At 43.9% G+C, this 20,264-nt stretch overlaps 2 protein-coding genes across 2 annotated transcripts in view; both read left to right on the top strand.

The window, feature by feature from the left end:
• The window catches only part of LOC310938170 (histone H3.2), a gene marked incomplete at its 3' end in the record, with an annotated part of 195,261 nt that overhangs the window by 69,849 nt on the left and 105,148 nt on the right, over window positions 1–20,264 (top strand). The window lies entirely within an intron of this gene.
• Window positions 1–20,264, top strand: part of ptprb (protein tyrosine phosphatase receptor type b) — a 44,930-nt gene that overhangs the window by 4,266 nt on the left and 20,400 nt on the right. Inside the window, exons 2-23 of the mRNA XM_083902589.1 lie at window positions 345–813; window positions 3,356–3,496; window positions 4,875–5,015; window positions 5,094–5,357; window positions 5,433–5,714; window positions 6,685–6,801; window positions 6,911–7,057; window positions 7,505–7,622; window positions 8,886–9,031; window positions 11,274–11,543; window positions 11,640–11,698; window positions 12,501–12,705; window positions 12,901–12,998; window positions 13,564–13,729; window positions 13,823–13,953; window positions 14,046–14,193; window positions 14,260–14,529; window positions 16,182–16,342; window positions 16,430–16,580; window positions 16,660–16,760; window positions 19,315–19,480; window positions 19,563–19,847. Of these exons, the coding sequence (XP_083758715.1) occupies window positions 345–813; window positions 3,356–3,496; window positions 4,875–5,015; window positions 5,094–5,357; window positions 5,433–5,714; window positions 6,685–6,801; window positions 6,911–7,057; window positions 7,505–7,622; window positions 8,886–9,031; window positions 11,274–11,543; window positions 11,640–11,698; window positions 12,501–12,705; window positions 12,901–12,998; window positions 13,564–13,729; window positions 13,823–13,953; window positions 14,046–14,193; window positions 14,260–14,529; window positions 16,182–16,342; window positions 16,430–16,580; window positions 16,660–16,760; window positions 19,315–19,480; window positions 19,563–19,847 (4,036 nt within the window). The remainder of the gene's footprint in view (window positions 1–344; window positions 814–3,355; window positions 3,497–4,874; window positions 5,016–5,093; window positions 5,358–5,432; window positions 5,715–6,684; window positions 6,802–6,910; window positions 7,058–7,504; window positions 7,623–8,885; window positions 9,032–11,273; window positions 11,544–11,639; window positions 11,699–12,500; window positions 12,706–12,900; window positions 12,999–13,563; window positions 13,730–13,822; window positions 13,954–14,045; window positions 14,194–14,259; window positions 14,530–16,181; window positions 16,343–16,429; window positions 16,581–16,659; window positions 16,761–19,314; window positions 19,481–19,562; window positions 19,848–20,264) is intronic.

Below are 20,264 nucleotides of genomic sequence, written 5' to 3' on the forward strand. Positions count from 1 at the left end.
TTTTGAAGATCTTCAAGAACGATATTTTGGAGATCTACAAGAACGATATTTTGGAGATCTTGTGGACAGAATATTTCCAAGAACAATATTTTGAAGATCTTCAAGAACGATATTTTGGAAATCTTGTCGACAGAATATTTCCAAGAACAATATTTTGAAGATGTTCTGAACAGAAGATCTCCAAGAACGATATTTTGGAGATCTTCAAGAACGATATTTTGAAGATCTTCAAGAACAATATTTTGGAGATCTTCTGGACAGAAGATCTCCCAGAAGGACATTTTGGTTCCACGTAACTTTTGACTTGAACCGTTGGCTGACGTTGATGTTGTGTCTCCTGTCAGGACGTGACCTCTGCAGCTCCTGCAGGGAACAACCAGACGGCTCTGTGCAGCATCTCCTTATCTGAACCCGTGTCTCGTCTGGACTCTGTGTCGCTGACCGTTAACACGACCGGACAGAACTGCTCCTTCATCGTCACGTCGCTGGACGCCGGCGCAGACTACGCTCAATGCAGGCGGAGGCGGAAAGGAGGCGAAGAGCCGGAGACTAACGCCACTGCAGATGGTCGTCCGGGAGAGGATGAGGAGGAGGAGGTGAAGTTCGGGATGGGATCGGAGTACCTGGTGACCAGTCGGCCGTCGGTGGAGGACGGCCGGAATACGACCGTAGAAGAAGAAGAAGTTGAAGAAGTTGAAGAAGAAGAAGAGGTTTTCACGTGTACTCTGGATCATCTGGAGCCTGGAACCGCCTACGAGCTGCAGGTCCAGTCCCAGACGGACGAGGAGGCGGCGAACGTCACGCTGCACACCAGTGAGTCCTCGCCGATCTATGTGAAATACATGGTGTTGTTGTGTTGATTGCAGTTCACGCTTCGTACACTGGGTGGCGTCGTAACGCCAGGTTTTGGGGTCGCGGAAGTCGCTCGGTTTCGTTTGCGTGCACGGTCTGATCGAGCTAAGCTAAGGCCGTAGTCTGACTAAGACAGGAAGATCGGACTACTTGCGAAGTCTCTTCGGAGCAGAAAATCGATTTAAACGCAGCGTACGTCTGACTCCGCCTCCGTAGGTGGCGCAGTATAGCTCTATAAGCTAGTACTGAATCAGTTTCCTGTCAACCTTTACGTCACAGAAACGATAACGCTAACTTAACAACGGTATGATGGATCGTCTCTTCGATGGTCCATAAGTGCGTCTTCTCCGTAGCTCTCGTTTTTGCCGACGCTATCGCGTTTTTTTGGTTATTTTTACGTCAACAGTACCGCAGTTTATACGTCGTTATCTCCTTCTACTTCCGGATCAAAAACCGGGGAAGGACATCCAGTCCAACTCCAGTCCAAATCCAGTCCCACTCCAGTCCCACTCCAGTCCGACTACAGTCCGGCTCCAGTCCAACTCCAGTCCGACTAAGCGTACAGTATACGTGCAGAAGAAATCAGACTATGAATTATCCAGGTACATTAGTCCGACTAAGACTACCTCGATTTTAGCCGGACTAGCGTGTTTCCATGATATTAATAAAACTGAATTATTGTCTTAGTCTGACTAAAATAGGACTAAAATTGGACTTTTGTCAGTGTATTTGCATTCATGATAGTAGAACAACAAGTTAAGCTGGATTTTTACACGTAATATAGTATTTTAACACTGCGTTTTACTTTTTTACAGTGTTCTATTGTGTCCGTGTGACCTCTGGCCGCTTGAAGCGGCGCGGCCTAGCTGTGCGGCGCGCCGCGTCTTTAGCGCGGGGATTCGTCGTCGTTGTTGTTGTTGTTATTGAGCGGCCGTCTCGTGTTGCGTCTCGGAGTTAAATGTCATGTAGCTTCCTCTCTGTAGCGCCGCGATTAGCTACAGGAACCGCTGGCCTGCTGAGAGAGTGATAGTGTGTGTGTGTGTGTGGTTGTGTGTGTGTCTGTGTGTGTGTGTGTCTGTGTGTGTGTGTGTGTACACGTCCACACTGGCCAATGTCCAGAACAGAAGTTGGACTCTCAGTGTGTATTTCCATCGTGGGCAGAACTCGGGGTTCGGCTACTTCCTGCCTCCATTGTTTCTTTGTTTTGTGGGAAAGGGTGTGTGTGTGTGTGTGTGTGTGTGTGTGTGTGTGTGTGTGTGTGTGTGTGTGTGTGTGTGGAGGAAACCGGGTGTTGCTGCGCCCAGTCGACTCCCGACAGTCACCGTCTCTCTCTCTCTCTCTCTGCGAGGCCAAACTCTGGAGTTGGTGGTTTCTTATCTTTGTGGACAAACTGACCTTCAGTGATCACATGACCTTCAGTGATCACATGACCTTCAGTGATCACATGACCTTCAGTGATCACATGACCTTCAGTGATCACATGACCTCTGCTCATAGGTTTTTTTTGTTTTTTTTACCTGTTTGAGGAGGTCACGACTAAAAGTCGCGTTAGTGTACTATGACTGATGAATTAGGTCACATGACTGATGAATAAGGTCACATGACTGATAAATAAGGTCACATGTGAATCACGACTGATATATAAGGTCACGTGACTGATGAATAAGGTCACATGACTGATCGAGGTCACGTGACTGATGAATTAGGTCACACGAGTGATATATAAGGTCACATGACTGATAAATAAGGTCACATGACTGATAAATAAGGTCACATGTGAATCACGACTGATATATAAGGTCACGTGACTGATGAATAAGGTCACATGACTGATCGAGGTCACGTGACTGATGAATTAGGTCACACGAGTGATATATAAGGTCACATGACTGATAAATAAGGTAACATGACTGATGAATAAGGTCACGTGAATCACGACTAATCAACAAGGTCACCTGACTGATGAAATAGGTCACATGACTGATAAATAAGGTCACATTGACTGATGAATTAGGTCACATGCTAATCACATGACTGATAAATAAGGTCACATGTAAATCACGACTGCTAAACAAGGTCACGTGACTGATCAACAAGGTCACGTGACTGATCAACAAGGTCACGTGACTGAACAACAAGGTCACGTGACTGATGAATATCATGTGACCCTTCACAGGTCACATGACCGATGAATAAGGTCACATGACTGAAAAATAAGGTCACATGTAAATCACATGACTGATATTTAAGGTCACATGACTGATGAATTAGGTCACGTGTCTGATGCTACATGTCCATAGCGCTTTAGCTAGAGGTGAGGACATTTTCAAGGAAGTGAGGACATTTTTAGACCAGTACTCAAGTCCTCATGGAGACCAGAACCTGGTCCTAACAACAAACAACAAAAGATTATTTCTGCTCTCTTGAAAGCACTTCATACACTGTACTCACCTTTGACCTTTGACCTTTGACCTTTGACCCTGTGTGTGTGTGTGTGTGTCAGGGCCGTCGGCGGTCAGCGACCTCCAGGTGACCTCCAGGACCTGCTGCAGCCTAGCTCTGTCGTGGCAGGCCGGTCCAGGGAGGACGGAGCGCTTCAGGCTGCAGCTGTGGGAGCGACCGCCTCAGAGTCCGGGTCACATGGGTATGACTCCGCCCCCTTTAAAGCTGTAGTACGTAACTGTGCCATATCAACAAAAAAACGTTCGTTACCTTCAGTGTTTGGATCTCGCGTCGCCCGGTGACATTATCGCGCCGCACACAGGAAGTGATTTGACGGACGCGACAGCAACATTGAGCGAGTAAAGCGAGACGACCGCAAAAAAGGTTGGACTTTGACTGTGAACACGAAGGTTTCAGAAGTGAATGCTTATAAACGCCCTGCTGCTGTATACACACAAACGCTCCCTCAGGCAGGTCTGATAGTTTTGATATTTTTGGACATTTTTAGGAAGTGAGGACATTTTCACAAAGTTAGGAGGACATTTCCAGAAAATTAGGACATTTGCAGGAAGTGAGGACTTTTTCATGAAGTGAGGACAATTTTAGAAAATTAGGAAATTTTTTAGGAAGTGAAGACATTTTCACAAAGCGTGGAGGACATTTTTGGGAAGTGAAGACATTTTTAGGAAGTGAGGACATTTTTAGGAAGTGAGGTCATTTCTAGGAAGTGAGGACATTTTCACAAAGCGAGGAGGACATTTTTTAGGGAGTGAGGACATTTTTAGGAAGTGAGGTCATTTCTAGGAAGTGAGGACATTTTCACACAGTTAGGAGGACATTTCCAGAAAATTAGGGCATTTCTAGGAAGTGAGGACTTTTTCATGAAGTGAGTACATTTGCAGGAAGTGAGGACAATTTTAGGACGTGAGGAGGACATTTTTAGAAAATTAGGGAATTTTTGGGAGTGAAGACATTTTCACAAAGCGAGGAGGACATTTTTTAGGAAGTGAGGACATTTCTAGGAAGTGAGGACATTTTCACAAAGTGAGGAGGACATTCTCAGGACGTGAGGACGTTTTTAGGAAGAGAGGAGGACATTTTTAGGAGGTGAGGACATTATGAGGACATTTTCACAAAATGAGGAGGACATTTTTTGGAAGTGAGGAGGACATTTTTTAGGAAGTGAGGCGTTTCTAGGAAGTGAGGACATTTTCACAGAATGAGGAGGACATTTTTAGGAAGTGAGGACGTTTTTATGAAGAGAGGACATTTTCACAAAGTGAGCAGGACATTTTTAGGAAGTGAGGACATTTTTAATAAGTGAGGACTTTTTCAGGAAGTCAGTCAAGTCTGATAGTTTTGCCATTTCCAGAAAACTAAGACATTATGAGGACATTTTTAGGAAGTGAGGACGCTGCTCACCTGACGAGGACAGTTTTCCGTTCACAGAGATTAAACAGACGATAACATCATCGACAAGAGTTACGTACTGCAGCTTTAAAGCTCGTATCGTTCTCGTTATTCGTGTCCCGTGTCATGTGACCTCTCGTTGACTCCTCCCTCCCTCCCTCCGTCTTCAGCTCTGTTGAAGAACGAGACGCTGGAGAGCACGGCGACGCAGCACGCGCTCGCCGACCTGACGCCGGGGCGGCGCTACAGCGTCTCCATGGCGACGGAGGCGGGCGACCTGCGGAGCGGCCGGACGATCGAGGCTCGGACGAGTAAGGAGAGAGAGAGAGAGAGAAACGACAGAAATAAATCTTTTTTTTTACGTCTTAAAGTAATTTTTTTCTTTCCAGCTCCATCTCCCGTCTCCAACGTCACCGTCGCGTTCCGAAACAGCACCGCCTTCGCGTTGTCGTGGCCACGCCCCCGCGGCGACCTGGACGCCATCGACGTCGCCGTGTCCGACGGCGAGACGACGACGACGACGACGACGACGCTGCCTCCCGACGCCACGGAGGTCGCCGTGGGTCACCTGACCCCGGGCTCCGCCTACGGCGTGACGGTGACGTCGCGCAGCGGCGAACTGACGAGCCAATCGGAGACGAGCGTCGGCACAGGTGAGCGGATTCTTCCTTTATTTCACCTTCTTTTGCTCGTCTTTTCTTCATCGTTTTTCCTCTCGTCATCCTCAGCGCCGGCGGCAGCGTCTCTCCTCGCCCTGACGCCGTCCTCCTCCTCCGGCGGCGGCGGCGGCGGCCTCGTTCTCTCGTGGACGCCGCCCGCTGGCCGCTGGGAGAACTACACCGCGTCGCTGTTCGACGGCGCGCGGCGGATCGCCAGCGCCGCCGTGGAGCCGCGGGAGGTGGAGTTTGCGTTCTCGGGGGCGGAGCTAACGCCCGGGAAGACGTACAGGGCGGAGCTTAGGGTGGAGAGCGGAGGACTGACGGCCGAGAGCAGCTGTGACGGCGCCACAGGTTGGGAAACGACGCGTTGTAATGACTTTAAGGGAGAATTAAGGGTTTTTAGAACCACTTAACAAGTGTCAGTGTATTATTATTATTCTCCCACACCAAAGTCCATAGAGAAAACCACTGATTTTAGCTCACAGGGACACAGGAGCTGCTGGTCTACTGCTGCCTCTTGTGGTCACTTTGTGTCACTGATGTAAATCCGAACGAAGGTTTTTAAAAGCCGAATTGACCAAATAAAACATTCGAAGTTAGTGATGGATGCAGCAGTGGATCGACAACTCCCGTGAGCTCCTGTGTCTCTGCGACGTTAAAATCACTGGTTTTCTCTATGGGGTTTGGTGTGAGGAGAGTGAGTGGTTTATAAACGTCAGTTTCCTGTTGTTAAAGTCTGTCTAACAGTGAAATAAAGCCGTGAACGTGTTCTTAAGATGTCGTAGACTGAACCTGACGTGGATTTCATTTGATATTTGAGGCTAAAATCTGTGTTTTCCTTGTGTATATGTAAAGTTTGTAAACCACTCACTCTCCCACACCAAACCCCATAGAGAAAACCAGTGATTTTAACGTCACAGAGACACAGGAGTTCACAGGAGTTGTCGATCCACTGCTGCCTCCATCACTAACTTCAAATGTCTTATTTTGTCAATTCGGCTTTCAAAAAACTTGGTTCAGATTGACCTCAGTGACACAAAGTGACCACACGAGGCAGCAGTAGACCAGCAGCTCCTGTGTCCCTGTGAGCTAAAATCGCTGGTTTTCTCTATGGGGTTTGGTGTGGGAGATTTAAAAAATCAGTTTCCTGTTGGAAAAGTCTGTCTAACAGTGAAATAAAGACGTGAACGTGTTCTTAAAGATATCGTAGACTTAAATGACGTAGTGTAAAAAAAAAAAATTGAACTATTCCTTTAAAAAACACTTTATTTTGACAGAAAATACAACAAAAAAAACCTCTTCTTCTTCTTCCTGTGTGCAGCTCCCGCCGCCGCGTTAAACCTCCACATCCGACACGCCGACGAGACCTCGCTCAGCGCCATGTGGAGCCACGCCCCCTCCGGGTCACGTGACGGCTACTTCCTGGTCATTCTCCACGGTAAATTAAAAAAAAAAAAAAAAAAAAATGAGTTCACGTTAAAAAAAAAAAAAAAAATGAGACAAATTAAATTAAAATCAGACAAATTTAACCGCCCGTCCCGCGTCAGATAACGTCACCGTGGACACCAGGGAGGTGGAGCCTAACATGAGGGAGTGCACGTTCAACGTGCTCACGCCGGGGAGGAGCTACGCCATCGCCGTGGCGACCATGAGCGGCAACCTGAACACCACGGTGTCCGTGGAGGGCAGGACAGGTGTGTGTGTTGTAATACGTAAATTCACCTCTAGATGGCACTAAATCCTACACACTGCTCCTTTAAGTTGATTAAATAACAATATTTTAGAGGAATTATGGGATTATGAGTCAATGACTGCATTTAAAGTGTTTCTTTACTGTAAATAATGTGTTTTATGTTCGATTTTTGTAAAAAAAAAAAAAACAAAAGAGCTACTTTGTTGTGTTTGTGTGTTCACAATTATTGAAATTAGCCACAAAAACATCGTGATACTGATTTTAACGGACGCTTAAATTTGAAATTTGAATAAAAACAGTTGGGTAATTTGTTATGATAATAAAGTAAGTAAAGGCATAATCCATAAAATCAATAAATCAATAGAGGAGATGGACTCTTATTATTAGTTTGTGGTCCTCACATGTGAGTATTAACTGGATTGTGTGTGTGTGTGTGTGTGCGTTACAGTTCCCATGGCGTTGAGCACCGTCTCTCTGAGGAGCTCGGGCGTCGACAGCCTCAAGGCATCATGGGAAAAACCGCCGGGAGACGTGGACGCGTACACACTGACGCTGCTGAGAGACAGGTGTGTGTGTGTGTGTGTGTGTGTGTTCTTGTACTTGCAGCATACTGAGGACCAGTGAGGGTTTTTAACCAACAAAGTGAGGTCAATTTTACGGAGTGAGGACATTTTGGCCGGTCCTCACTTTGTTTTAATTTGTTTTCACAAAAAAAAAATCAGATTTTGGACGACATGGTATAGAATGACGTTTTTGTCAAAATTTTGGACCAATATTTGTTTTCAAATTTTGGACCAATATTTGTTTTCAAATTTTGGACCAATATTTGTTTTCAAATTTTGGACCAATATTTGTTTTCAAATTTTGGACCAATTTTTTTTTCAAATTTTGGACCAAATTTTTTTTTTTTCAAATTTCGGACCAACATTTTTTTGTCAAATTTTGGACCAATTTTTTTTTCAAATTTTGGACCAAATTTTTTTTTTTTCAAATTTCGGACCAACATTTTTTTGTCAAAATTTGGACCAAAAATTTTTTGTCAAATATTTTTTCAAATTTTGGACGACATAGTATAGTATGACATTTTTGTCAAATTTTGGACCAATTTTTTTTTTTCAAATTTTGGACCAAAAATGTTTTGTCAAAGATTTTTCAAATTTTGGACGACATAGTATAGTATGATGTTTTTGTCAAATTTTGGACTAAAAATAAAAAAATATCGAAAAAGTTTTCCAGCCCTTTTTGCTCTGGGGCTCCACCTGCAGACATTTTATGGTACTGCAACCAGTAGTTCTTTATAGATGTCATTCATGAAGTAGATATTTGTAATTGTGTTGATTTATAAAGTGGAAATGCTGGTCCTCACTTTGTCAGCAACACAGTCCTCAGTATGCAGCAAGTACAAGAATGTGTGTGTGTGTGTGTGTGTGTGTGTGTAGCAGTCGTAGCTCCACCCCCCTACGCGTTTCACACGTCTTTATTTCACTGTTAGACAGACTTTTCCAACAGGAAACTGAAGTTTTACTCTCCCACACCAAACCCCATAGAGAAAACCACTGATTTTAACGTAATTTGACGTCACGCAACGCAGGAGTCGTTGATCCGCTTCTTGCCGCCATGAGTGCATTCAAGTGTCTTATTTTGCAAATTCGGCTTTTCAAAATTTTTAAATCGGGTTAACCTCGGTGACACAAAGTGACCACAAGAGGCAGCAGCGGACCAGCAGCTTACTGTGTCCCCCGTGAGCTAAAATCGCTGGTTTTCTCTATTGGGTTTGGTGTGGGAGAGTGAGCGAGTTTATAAACCGTCCTCCTCCTCGTCTTCCTCAGCGTCCTCGTCCAGAACTTCACTGTCCCTGTCGCGTCGTCCTCGCTGCTTCTCACCGGTCTGACGCCCGGCGCCCTCTACAGGCTGCAGGCCGCCACCGTCAGTGGACGTCTGCAGTCGAAGTCCATCGGTCTGGATGCGAGGACGGGTGAGGGGACGCTTTTCTGCTTTTATTTACTCAATAAATGTTATGAAATGACACTTTTCTGGATTTATATTCATTATATTTTCCAGAAAAAGTAGACATTAATGAAAGGAAGTGATTCCAGAGAGTTTAAATCTGAATTATCTTTATTTTTGGAGCATTTAACGTCAACGTTCATGAGTTTTTCAGCACTGGAACACACAGACACACACACACACACACACAGTTATATAAGTGTGTGTGTTATTCCAGGTCAGACGGACTCTTATTGTTTTTCAGACAATAAAAACACTCTCTCCGCTGTTACAGGAAAAACTCTGTGACCCCGAAAAATTAACCCGATCTCTGCCAAAATAATCAGGATTATATCGTAATTAAAGCTCAAAACACACGGGATTTGAATTAAACGTGATTTATGACGTCTAAAAAGACGGACTAGACTAGACATTTTTTAAACACACAGTGCTTCACAAAGCCAGAAATGATATTTTTAAAGCTAAAATATAATTATTATTATAACTGTTTGACCAAAAAACACAGACAAAAATAGTTAATTATTATTATTTCCTGATTAAGACGTGAAATAATACTTATTTACTTACATTCATGAGCAGAAACATCAGTTTGAGTGGTTGAATGTTTCGCTTGATTCATTTCCAGCTCAAATTTCAGGAATAAAAAGGTGAATTCTGTCTATTTAGCAAATAAATTACTTTTTTTTTTAGTTTTAAACAACTTTTTGAAAGATTTTCTGAAATATTTACTGTTTATTTTCCTCGTTTTTATGACAGATGGTGTAATAACATTTGTTCAGCACTGTTTTTAAGCACATTTTATGATGTAGTACATTATATTTTGCATTAATATTGTTAATTAATTAATTAATTAATTAATAAAATGTGTGTGTGTGTGTGTGTGTGTGCGTGTGTGTGTGTGTGTGTGTGTGTGTGTGTGTGTGTGTCGCTGATAACATCAGAGACTTTTTAGAACAATGGTTACAAAAAACCACAGAGAACGTCTGGAATGTTCCGCACTCACAAAGACGCCCTGCTCAAAGGCTTCCTGCACACACACACACACACACACACACACACACACACACACACACACACACACACACACACACACACACGCACATACTGACCTCTCGTCCACAGATGACCTTCTATTGGTTGATAGATAACGTTCAAATAAAGCTCAGTGTGTGATCCTGTGACTCCTCCCTGTGGCCGCCTGCAGTACTGCACTGTAAAACATTCTTCATTTAGAATTTCCACGAAAATAAAAAAAATGAATCCTATGAATGAATGAATGTGTTATTTAAAGATGAATGATGATTGTTGAGTAAAGTGTGATGTTGTATTTTTAAGTTTCTACCCTTAAATTCATTTAAATTGGAAAGAAAATCCATCTGTGCTTCAATTAAAATAAATTTAGACAAAAAAACTGGATAAAAATGCATGTGTTCACAAATTTATGCAGCCAAAAAATTCATGTTTTCAAATTTAAACCAAAACAGTCATGTGTTCACAAATTTTAACCCAAAATTCATGTGTTCACAAATTTAAACCCAAAATTCACGTGTTCACAAATGTAAACAAAAACAGTCATGTGTTCACAAATTTAAACAATATTCATGTGTTCAAAATTTAAACACAAAATTCATGTGTTCACAAATTTTAAATCAAAACAGTCTATGTTCACAATTTAAACACAGAATTCATGTTTTCACGAATTTAAACAACATTCATGTGTTCACAAATTTAGACAAAAACAGTCACATGTTCACAAATTTAAACAAAAACAGTCATGTGTTCACAAATTTAAACACAAAATTCATGTGTTCACAAATTTAAACACAAAATTCATGTGTTCACAAATTTAGACAAAAACATTCACGTGTTCACAGATTTAAACAAAAACATTCATGTGTTCACAAATTTAGACAAAAAACTGAAAAAAATGCACGTTCACAAATTTAAACAAAAAATTAATGTTTTCACAAATTTAGACAAAAACATTCATGTGTTTTCAAATTTAAACAAAACATTCATGTGTTCACAATTTAAAAGTGTTCACAATTTCAGACAAAAAACTGGGTTAGGGTTAGGGTTACCCTAACCCAAAAAATTCACACGTTCACAAATTAAAGCAACAAAAATTCATGTGTTCACACCGTCTTACAGTTTTTATGTCACTAACTTTTCATTGACTTTTTTAATCGTGTTAATTTTCCCTCCTTCAGCCCCGGCCTCCGTCTCCGAGGTAACCGTCGCTAACGGCGGCCGCTCGGACGCCCTGCACGTGTCGTGGCGTCCAGCAGAGGGCGCGGTGGACAGCTACCTGGTGCGCCTGCTGGACCGCGGCCGCGTCGTGCACACGCTCGCCGTGTCGCGCTCGTCGACGCCGCCCGAGTGCTCGTTCAGCTCGCTGGTGCCCGGGCGTCTGTACTCGGTCGTCATAGTGACGAGGAGCGGCGGCCTGGAGAACGCCACCGCCGTGCAGGCGCGAACACGTGAGGCGACGCGCTTAATATTTAAGATTCTGCTAGTTTTTTTAACGTATAATTGTCGTATTATTTAAAAAAAAAAAAATGTGTTTGTTTTTTCAGAACCTGCGACCGTACAGAACCCGACAGCTGTTCACTCTGCAAGAGACGACTTCCTCAAGGTTTGGTTTTAACATCTGTTGTTCGTACGATTTATCGGAAAATCTAATAATCTGATCGGCTATATCGTTGTTTTGCTACTGTGTGCACGTTAAAATTAAATGTCGCATTCTCGCCAAACACTACGCAAATATTTCTCGCAAAGATATTTTCAACTTTAGCAAAAAAAGTTTGTGTAACGCGATGTTGTCTCGTTGTCAGAAATGTCGTACAGTTATGTTTACGTTGTGCGAAAATTGAGCTGAGAGGGCGGAGCCAAAACTTAGCCACGGAAGTCGTAACAACCCAGAAAAATGTGTCGACGAATCGCACGTTACTGTGAAAGTAGTTAGGGTTAGCGTTAGCTCTAAGAGAGAAGGCATCGGCTGCATTTTATGCTAGTCATTTAAAGATCTAGTGATCACACTTGCGTGAGTAACTGGACCCGGAAAATTCGCTAATTTGCGTTTTGTCTCCACTTCTTCTCGATTTACAAACAGAAAGTAGAAATATATTTGTTTTACGTAAAATTAACGGAAACTGATGCTAATGTCTTTGCCCGATCTACACCAGGAACCCGATTTTGTTTCGAGTGAGGTTAACGCTTTTAAAATAAACCGCCAGAAAATGAAAGAAAAAAAACACTTAACGTGTATTTTATAAATATAACTACAAAAATGAACAAATATAGCATTATTTTCTATGCTAACATGGCGCTATACTGCAGCCAGCCACCAGGGGGCGAAAAATATTATTTTGCTTGATTTCTTTTTACAGTTGTCACGTCATTAAACTCTGTATGTTGTGTGTTTGTGTTGCGTTCAGGTGTACTGGCGTCACGCGGCGGGCGACCTGGACGGCTACGTGGTCCTGATCCGCTACAACCACAGCGTCCTGCAGAACAAGAGCGTCTCGGCGGGACACAACGAGTGCGTCTTCTCGTCGCTGACGCCGGGGCGACTCTACACCGTCACCGTGGAGACGCGGAGCGGCGGCGACGTCGGCAGCGTCTCCACCGACGGACGCACCTGTGAGTGTTTGTTTTCGTTTAGATCTCGATCGTCGCGACGTTCAGTCGGCAACATTGAGCTAATAAAGCAACGCGACCAAAAAAGAGTGAATTCTACTGCTCGAAAATGACTCCGCCCACCCTGGCTCTGCTGCTGTTTACACACGAACGCTCCCTCCGTCAGTTTCTGATAGTTTTGTTCACGTTTATCTCCAGTTCCAGCCGCGGTGACAGACCTGTCGCTTAGCGACGCCGGCACGAGCGACCTGACCGTCACCTGGAGCCCCGCCCCCGGAGACGTGGATCATTACGAGGTGTTGTTTCTTGCTTTCAGATTGAGATTACTGAACTGTTGTTTTCACGACGTGGATTATTTAAATTATTAAAAAAAACTGCTACATATTAGCTGACTCACTGTCCTGCTAGCTAGCTACCTACTAACAACCAAGTCACTGACTACTACTAACCAGCTAAGTGCAGAAGTAGCTAACTACTATTACTAACTGACAAGTAGTACTACTGTTTTTCCTCATTTCTTCACATACTACTCAAGTTTAATTAATGTGTAGCTAGTTGAGAATTGTGAGTCGGCATTTTCAAGCTAACTGACTGACTAACTTACGTCTACTATTGCCTCTAACTAGCTATAAGTACCTAGGCAACTAGAAGTACTGTCTTAATTGACTGCCTAGCTAACAAGCTGAACTACTAGCTTGCTGCTACTACAAACAAACTGTCGTCCTGCTAGCTAGCTACCTACTAACAACTAAGTCACTGACTACTATTACTCCTAACTAGCCAAGTATATAAGCAACTAGCTGCTACTACTACTGACTGACATACATTATTTAAATTGTCGTGACGTCGTTTTGCCTCCAGGTGACGCTGCTCTTCAACGACACGCGGGTTTTCCCGCCCGTGACGCTGGGCAGCGACGCGCGGCGCCACCGCCTGACCTCGCTGACGCCCGGGCGCCTTTACAAGATCGTGGTGTCGACGTTCAGCGGACCCAACCAGAGAGCTCAGTTCGCCGAGGGACGGACAGGTGAGACGACGGCGTCCGCGATGTCCTCTAACGTTTAAAAATTCCTTCGCGTCACGCGGTTTCCGTCCCCTGACTCCGCCTCTTCCTCCTCAGTTCCCAGTCCGGTGGGCAACCTCCGCTTGTCTCCTCGGTCCGGTCTGACGGACGCCGTGGGCGGACTCCTGGTCTCCTGGACTCCCGGAGACGGAGACCTGGACATGTACATCGTCTCCCTGTCGACGCCGGTAAAGTCGGATGCTGAAATAATTTTTGGCAACCCTCACACACCCCCCCCCAAAAAAAATTTGCTAATTAGCTTCTTACTTCCTGTGTGCAGGACGGCGCTGTTATCGAAACTCGCCCCGTCCCCAAACACGTTTCCTCCCTGGACTTCCTGGATCTGATCCCAGGCCACGCCTACTCCATCGCCATCCAATCGCTGAGCGGCAAACTCACCAATGCTAACACAGCCACGGGCAGAACAGGTGAGGCTCGTCGATAATGACTGATTAAATCACTGTGTGTGTATACTGACGATTTGCCGTCTCCAGCGCCCGCCAGCGTGACGGCGCTGCAGGCCGACAACGACCACACCACGCACAGCCTGACCGTCACCTGGGAGCGGCCGGTGGGCGTGTACGACGGCTACAGCCTGCAGCTGCTGGACGAGGCCGGTGCGCTCGCCGCCAACCGCTCGGTGTCGCCGCAGAGTCGCGCCGAGCGCCTGGAGCGCCTGACGTCCGGGAGGCGCTACCGCGTCAGGGTGGTGACGCTGAGCGCCGGCGTCCAGTCCCTGGAGGTCACCGCGGAGGGTCAGACACGTGAGTGACGATGCCTTCACTGACCTTCGGTTTATGACGGTGATGTTGTTTTTCATGTACTTTAAGCCGCCTTGTTTTATGGAGGCCGCCATTTTGTAGGATTGGGAACCATTCTGAGCAATGTTATTATTTAAATTAAATTAAAATTAGTGTTAGCCTGTCTCTAAAAGCAGGGTGAAGCAGCAATTTATAACGAAATCATTTGATTATTTACTTGTATTTACCCCCCTTTAAGGGGTCAGCGAAATTTTACTTTCATGAATCATGAATTTAAGATTAATTACCAAAATTGGATCATATTGACCACTTTTCTAGTAGCTAACATGTAGCTAGTTCAGAATTGTGATTTTCAGCTAACTCACAGACTGACTAACCTACATTTACTATTATCGCTAACTAACTAGCTAAGAACATAAATACTCTATCTACTATCTAAAGTGACTGACTAGCTAACAACCTGAATGACTAACTTGCTGCTGCTACAACAAACTAGCTGACTCACTGTCCTGCTAGCTAGCTACCTACTAACAACTAAGTCACTGACTACTACTACTAACCAGCTAAGTGTGTAAGTAACTACTATTACTAACTGACATACTAGTACTACTGTTTTTCTCATTTCTTCACATACTACTGCAGAGGAAAAATAAAATAGTCATTCACTAAGCTAAAAGTCTGTTAGCTTTTCTCAGCTAACTGAACTTCATAAGCTTTACTATAATACAGATTTGTTATTTAATTAATGTGTAGCTAGTTGAGAATTGTGAGTCTGCGTTTTCAAGCTAACTGACTGACTAACGTACGTCTACTATTGCCACTAACTACTAGCTATAAGTACATAAGCAACTACAAGTGCTGTCTTAATTGACTGACTAGCTAACAAGCTGAACTACTAGCTTGCTGCTACTACAAACAAACAAGCTGACTCACTGTCCTCCTGCTTGCTAGCTACCTACTAACAACTAAGTCACTGACTACTACTACTAACCAGCTAAGTGTGTAACTAACTACTCTTGCTAACTGACATACTAGTAGTTCTTCTGTTGAAAAGACTAAAAATAAAATAGTTGTTAGCTAAGCTAAAAGTCTGAACGACTAACTTGCTGCTACGACAAACAAACTAGCTGACCCACTGTCCTGCTAGCTAGCTACCGACTAACAGCCAAGTCACTGACTACTACTACCAACTAGCTAAGTACATAAGTAACTAGCTGCTACTACTACTGACTGATATACTACTAGTACTACTATTTTTCTGTTTTCTCATTTCTTTACATTTCCAGACAATAACATTTACTGAAAGGGGAAAAAAATAAAACAGTTTTCACTTTAAGCTAACTGTTGCTAACTGAACTTTATGTTAAATCCATCATTTTACGCAAAGAATCACAAATACGCCTTAATATAATACAGCTTTGATGCTATTATTTAATTGTCAGCCTCTTATTGTGATTTTGAATGCGATAAAGTATGGATTTATAATAAAAGTTACCATGAAACTGATTAAATACACATTCCCACTGATTGTAAAGTCAAAACACAGGTTTAAATGGGTTTTTAATCGCCTTTGACACAAAGAACGTTATAAATCGTTATAAATCTGTGTTTCGCTGTATAAATAAACACTTAATATGGCTCCCTCTTGTGGTCAGGTCCGGCAGCTGTCAGCAATCTGACGTCCACCTCGGCGAACACCTCGTCTCTGTCCTTCGCCTGGCGTCCGTCCGACGGCCACGTCGAGATCTACGACCTGTCGCTGTACAGAGTCGCCGAGGCGTCGGCCAATCACGGACGAGACGCTAACAGGAAGCAGGTGAGGTGCAGGTTTCCCCGTTATTGTCGCGGCGGATTTTTCAAAATAAAAGCTGGTTTATTGTATTCTGTGTGTGTGTGTGTGTAGGTGGCGGACGAGCTGGTGGAGCTGCGGAAAGTGGCGTCGTCCACAAACGCGTACGTGTTTTCCGGCCTCGACGCAGGAAGTCTGTACAGACTGAAGGTGGCGAGCTGGAGCAGAAGCCTGAGCAGCGACTCGTCCGTCCTCGCCAGGACCGGTCAGTCCGCACATTGTCGTCATCGTCATCAACAACATTTATTATTTGTATTTTATTCATTTTTGTTGTTTTTTTTCAGTCCCGTCTCCAGTTTCATCTCTTCAGGTCCAGAGTTCAGGGCGGACGGACAGACTGACGGTCAGTTGGCAACACGCCGAGGGAAGCTTCAGCAGCTACGAGGTAAAAAATTTAGAAAATGCTAACTTTTAAAGCTATAAATGTGAATTAATGTACGTTTTTAAAGTCTATTTAAAGGTCTACGGCACTTTAAGAACATGTTCAGGTCTTTATTTCACTGTTAAATAGACTTTTCTAACAGGAAACTGAAGTTTGTAAATTCACTCACTCTCCCCGCACCAAACCCCATAGAGATTTGCCTCCATCACTAGGTTCAAATGTGTTATTTTGTCAATTCGGCTTTTAAAAACCTGCATTTGGATTAACTGCAGTGACACAAACGGACCACACGAGGCAGCAGTAGACCAGCAGCTCCTGTGTCCCCCCCCCCGTGAGCTAAAATCGCTGATTTTCTCTATGGGCTTTGGTGTAGGGAGAGCGAGTGGTTTACAAACCTCTGTTTCTTGTTGGAAAAGTCCGTCTAACGGTGAAAATAAAGACGTGAACATGTTTTTAAGACGTCGTAGACTTGTTGTTATGATGATTTTATTCAGTACAAAGGGCTCAAGTAAGAGGAAAGTGAAGTTTGAAAACCACTCACTCTCCCAGCACCAAACCCCATAGAGAAAATCACTAATTTTAACATCACAGAGACACAGGAGTTCACAGGAGTTGTTGATCCACTTCTGCATCCAGCAGTAAATTCAAATGTGTTATTTTGTCAATTCGGCTTTTAAAAACCTGCATTTGGATGTACTGCAGTGACACAAAGTGACCACACAAGGCAGCAGTCGACCAGCAGCTCCTGTGTCCCCCCCGTGAGCTAAAATCGCTGATTTTCTCTATGGGCTTTGGTGTAGGGAGAGCGAGCGGTTTAACAAACCTCTGTTTCTTGTTGGAAAAGTCTGTCTAACGGTGAAAATAAAGACGTGAACATGTTTTTAAGACGTCGTAGACTTGTTGTTATGATGATTTTATTCAGTACAAAGGGTTCAAGTGAGAGGAAAGTGAAGTTTGAAAACCACTCACTCTCCCCGCACCAAACCCCATAGAGAAAACCAGTGATTTTAACCTCACAGAGACACAGGAGTTCACAGGAGTTGTTGATCCACTGCTGCCTCAATCAATAGGTTCAAATGTGTTATTTTGTCAATTTGGCTTTTTAAAAACCTGCATTTGGATGTACTGCAGTGACACAAAGTGACCACACGAGGCAGCAGTAGACCAGCAGCTCCTGTGTCCCCCCGTGAGCTTAAATCGATGATTTTCTCTATGGGCTTTGGTGTAGGGAGAGCGAGTGGTTTACAAACCTCTGTTTCTTGTTGGGAAAAGTCCGTCTAACAGTGAAAATAAAGACGTGAACATGTTTTTAAGACATCGTAGACTTGTTGTTATGATGATTTTATTCAGTACAAAGGGCTCAAGTAAGAGGAGAGTGAAGTTTGAAAACCGCTCACTCTCCCTGCACCAAAGCCCATAGAGAAAATCAGTGATTTTAACATCACAGAGACACAGGAGTTCACAGGAGTTGTTGATCCACTGCTGCCTCCATCACTAGGTTCAAATGTCTTATTTTGACAATTCGGCTTTTAAAAACCTGCATTTGGATTAACTGCAGTGACACAAACGGACCACACGAGGCAGCAGTAGACCAGCAGCTCCTGTGTCCCCCCCCCCGTGAGCTAAAATCGCTGATTTTCTCTATGGGCTTTGGTGTAGGGAGAGTGAGTGGTTTACAAACCTCTGTTTCTTGTTGGGAAAAGTCCGTCTAACGGTGAAAATAAAGACGTGAACATGTTTTTAAGATGTCGTAGACTTGTTGTTATGATGATTTTATTCAGTACAAAGGGTTCAAGTGAGAGGAAAGTGAAGTTTGAAAACCACTCACTCTCCCAGCACCAAAGCCCATAGAGAAAATCACTGATTTTAACGTCACAGAGACACAGGAGTTCACAGGAGTTGTTGATCCACTGCTGCATCCATCAGTAAATTCAAATGTGTTATTTTGACAATTCGGCTTTTAAAAACCTGCATTTGGATTAACTGCAGTGACACAAAGTGACCACACAAGGCAGTAGTCGACCAGCAGCTCCTGTGTCCCCCCGTGAGCTAAAATCGATGATTTTCTCTATGGGGTTTGGTGTGAGGAGAGTGAGCGGTTTAACAAACCTCTGTTTCTTGTTGGAAAAGTCCGTCTAACGGTGAAAATAAAGACGTGAACATGTTTTTAAGACATCGTAGACTTGTTGTTATGATGATTTTATTCAGTACAAAGGGCTCAAGTGAGAGGAAAGTGAAGTTTGAAAACCACTCACTCTCCCAGCACCAAAGCCCATAGAGAAAATCAGTGATTTTAACATCACAGAGACACAGGAGTTCACAGGAGTTGTCGATCCACTTCTGCATCCATCAGTAAATTCAAATGTGTTATTTTGACAATTCGGCTTTTAAAAACCTGCATTTGGATTAACTGTAGTGACACAAAGTGACCACACGAGGCAGCAGCAGACCAGCAGCTCCTGTGTCCCCCCGTGAGCTGAAAATCGCTGATTTTCTCTATGGGCTTTGGTGTAGGGAGAGCGAGTGAGTTTACAAAGTATCGTAAATGTCTTCCCAGGCAAACTTATACGACGCGTCCGGGTCCGTTCTGGGAGTTCAGGCCCTGGGGGCGGAGCATGTTAGTCACGTGTTCACGGGCCTGGTTCCCGGTAGGCTGTACCGCGCCGAGGTCGTCACGCACAGCGGCGAACTGACCAACGACGTCTCAGCTCTGGGACGAACCTGTAAGTCTGTAAACAAACAAACAAGAACATGAATATTACAAATAATATTTGATAATAAACGTCCGTGGCTCCTCCCCTTCAGCGCCGCAGCCGCCCACCCACCTGTCCGTCAAACAGGGCTCGGCCAACCGGACGATAGCGCTGTCGTGGTCGGGCCCCGCCTCCGGCGACTACGACGACTTCGTCCTGCGGTGGACGCCGGCCGCCGACCGCCTGGCGGTGGCGCACGCTCGCCTGACGGGCCGCGTCGTGGGCGGCATGTTCCCGGGGCGGCAGTACAACTTCACCGTGACGACGGTGAGCGGGGGCGGGGCCAGGCGCGGGCCCGCCTCCGCCAGCCAGCCAATCCAGAGGAGCGTGAGGACGAGTAGGTGTTTTTTATTATTACACATAATGAGTATGTTTACATGATTTTAAAGTAAAATATTGCTATTTTTTTTGTGTAACTATTAACTTATTTTTAAAAGGAAGCAGAAATCTTGACTTTTGTTTATATTTTAAATGAAAAATGAAGTCACTTTTATCACAATAATTCATTTTTACATTAAATTAAAATGTGTGAAGGTTCTGTCATCATTCACAGTTAAATATTATAAATAATTTGTATATTTAAATAATTATTAAATAAATAATAAAATATTATAATGTTTTATGTAATTATAGTTTATTTTATTAAATGGAAAAAATTGAAATATACAAAACAAAATGACCAAAAATATCAATTTTCTACAAATATTTACCCCAATGTAACTCATATTTATCAATAACTTATTTTAAATAGTAT

This window comes from Microchirus variegatus (genome assembly GCF_963457635.1).
Source record: "Microchirus variegatus genome assembly, chromosome: 16".
Taxonomy (NCBI): domain Eukaryota; kingdom Metazoa; phylum Chordata; class Actinopteri; order Pleuronectiformes; family Soleidae; genus Microchirus; species Microchirus variegatus.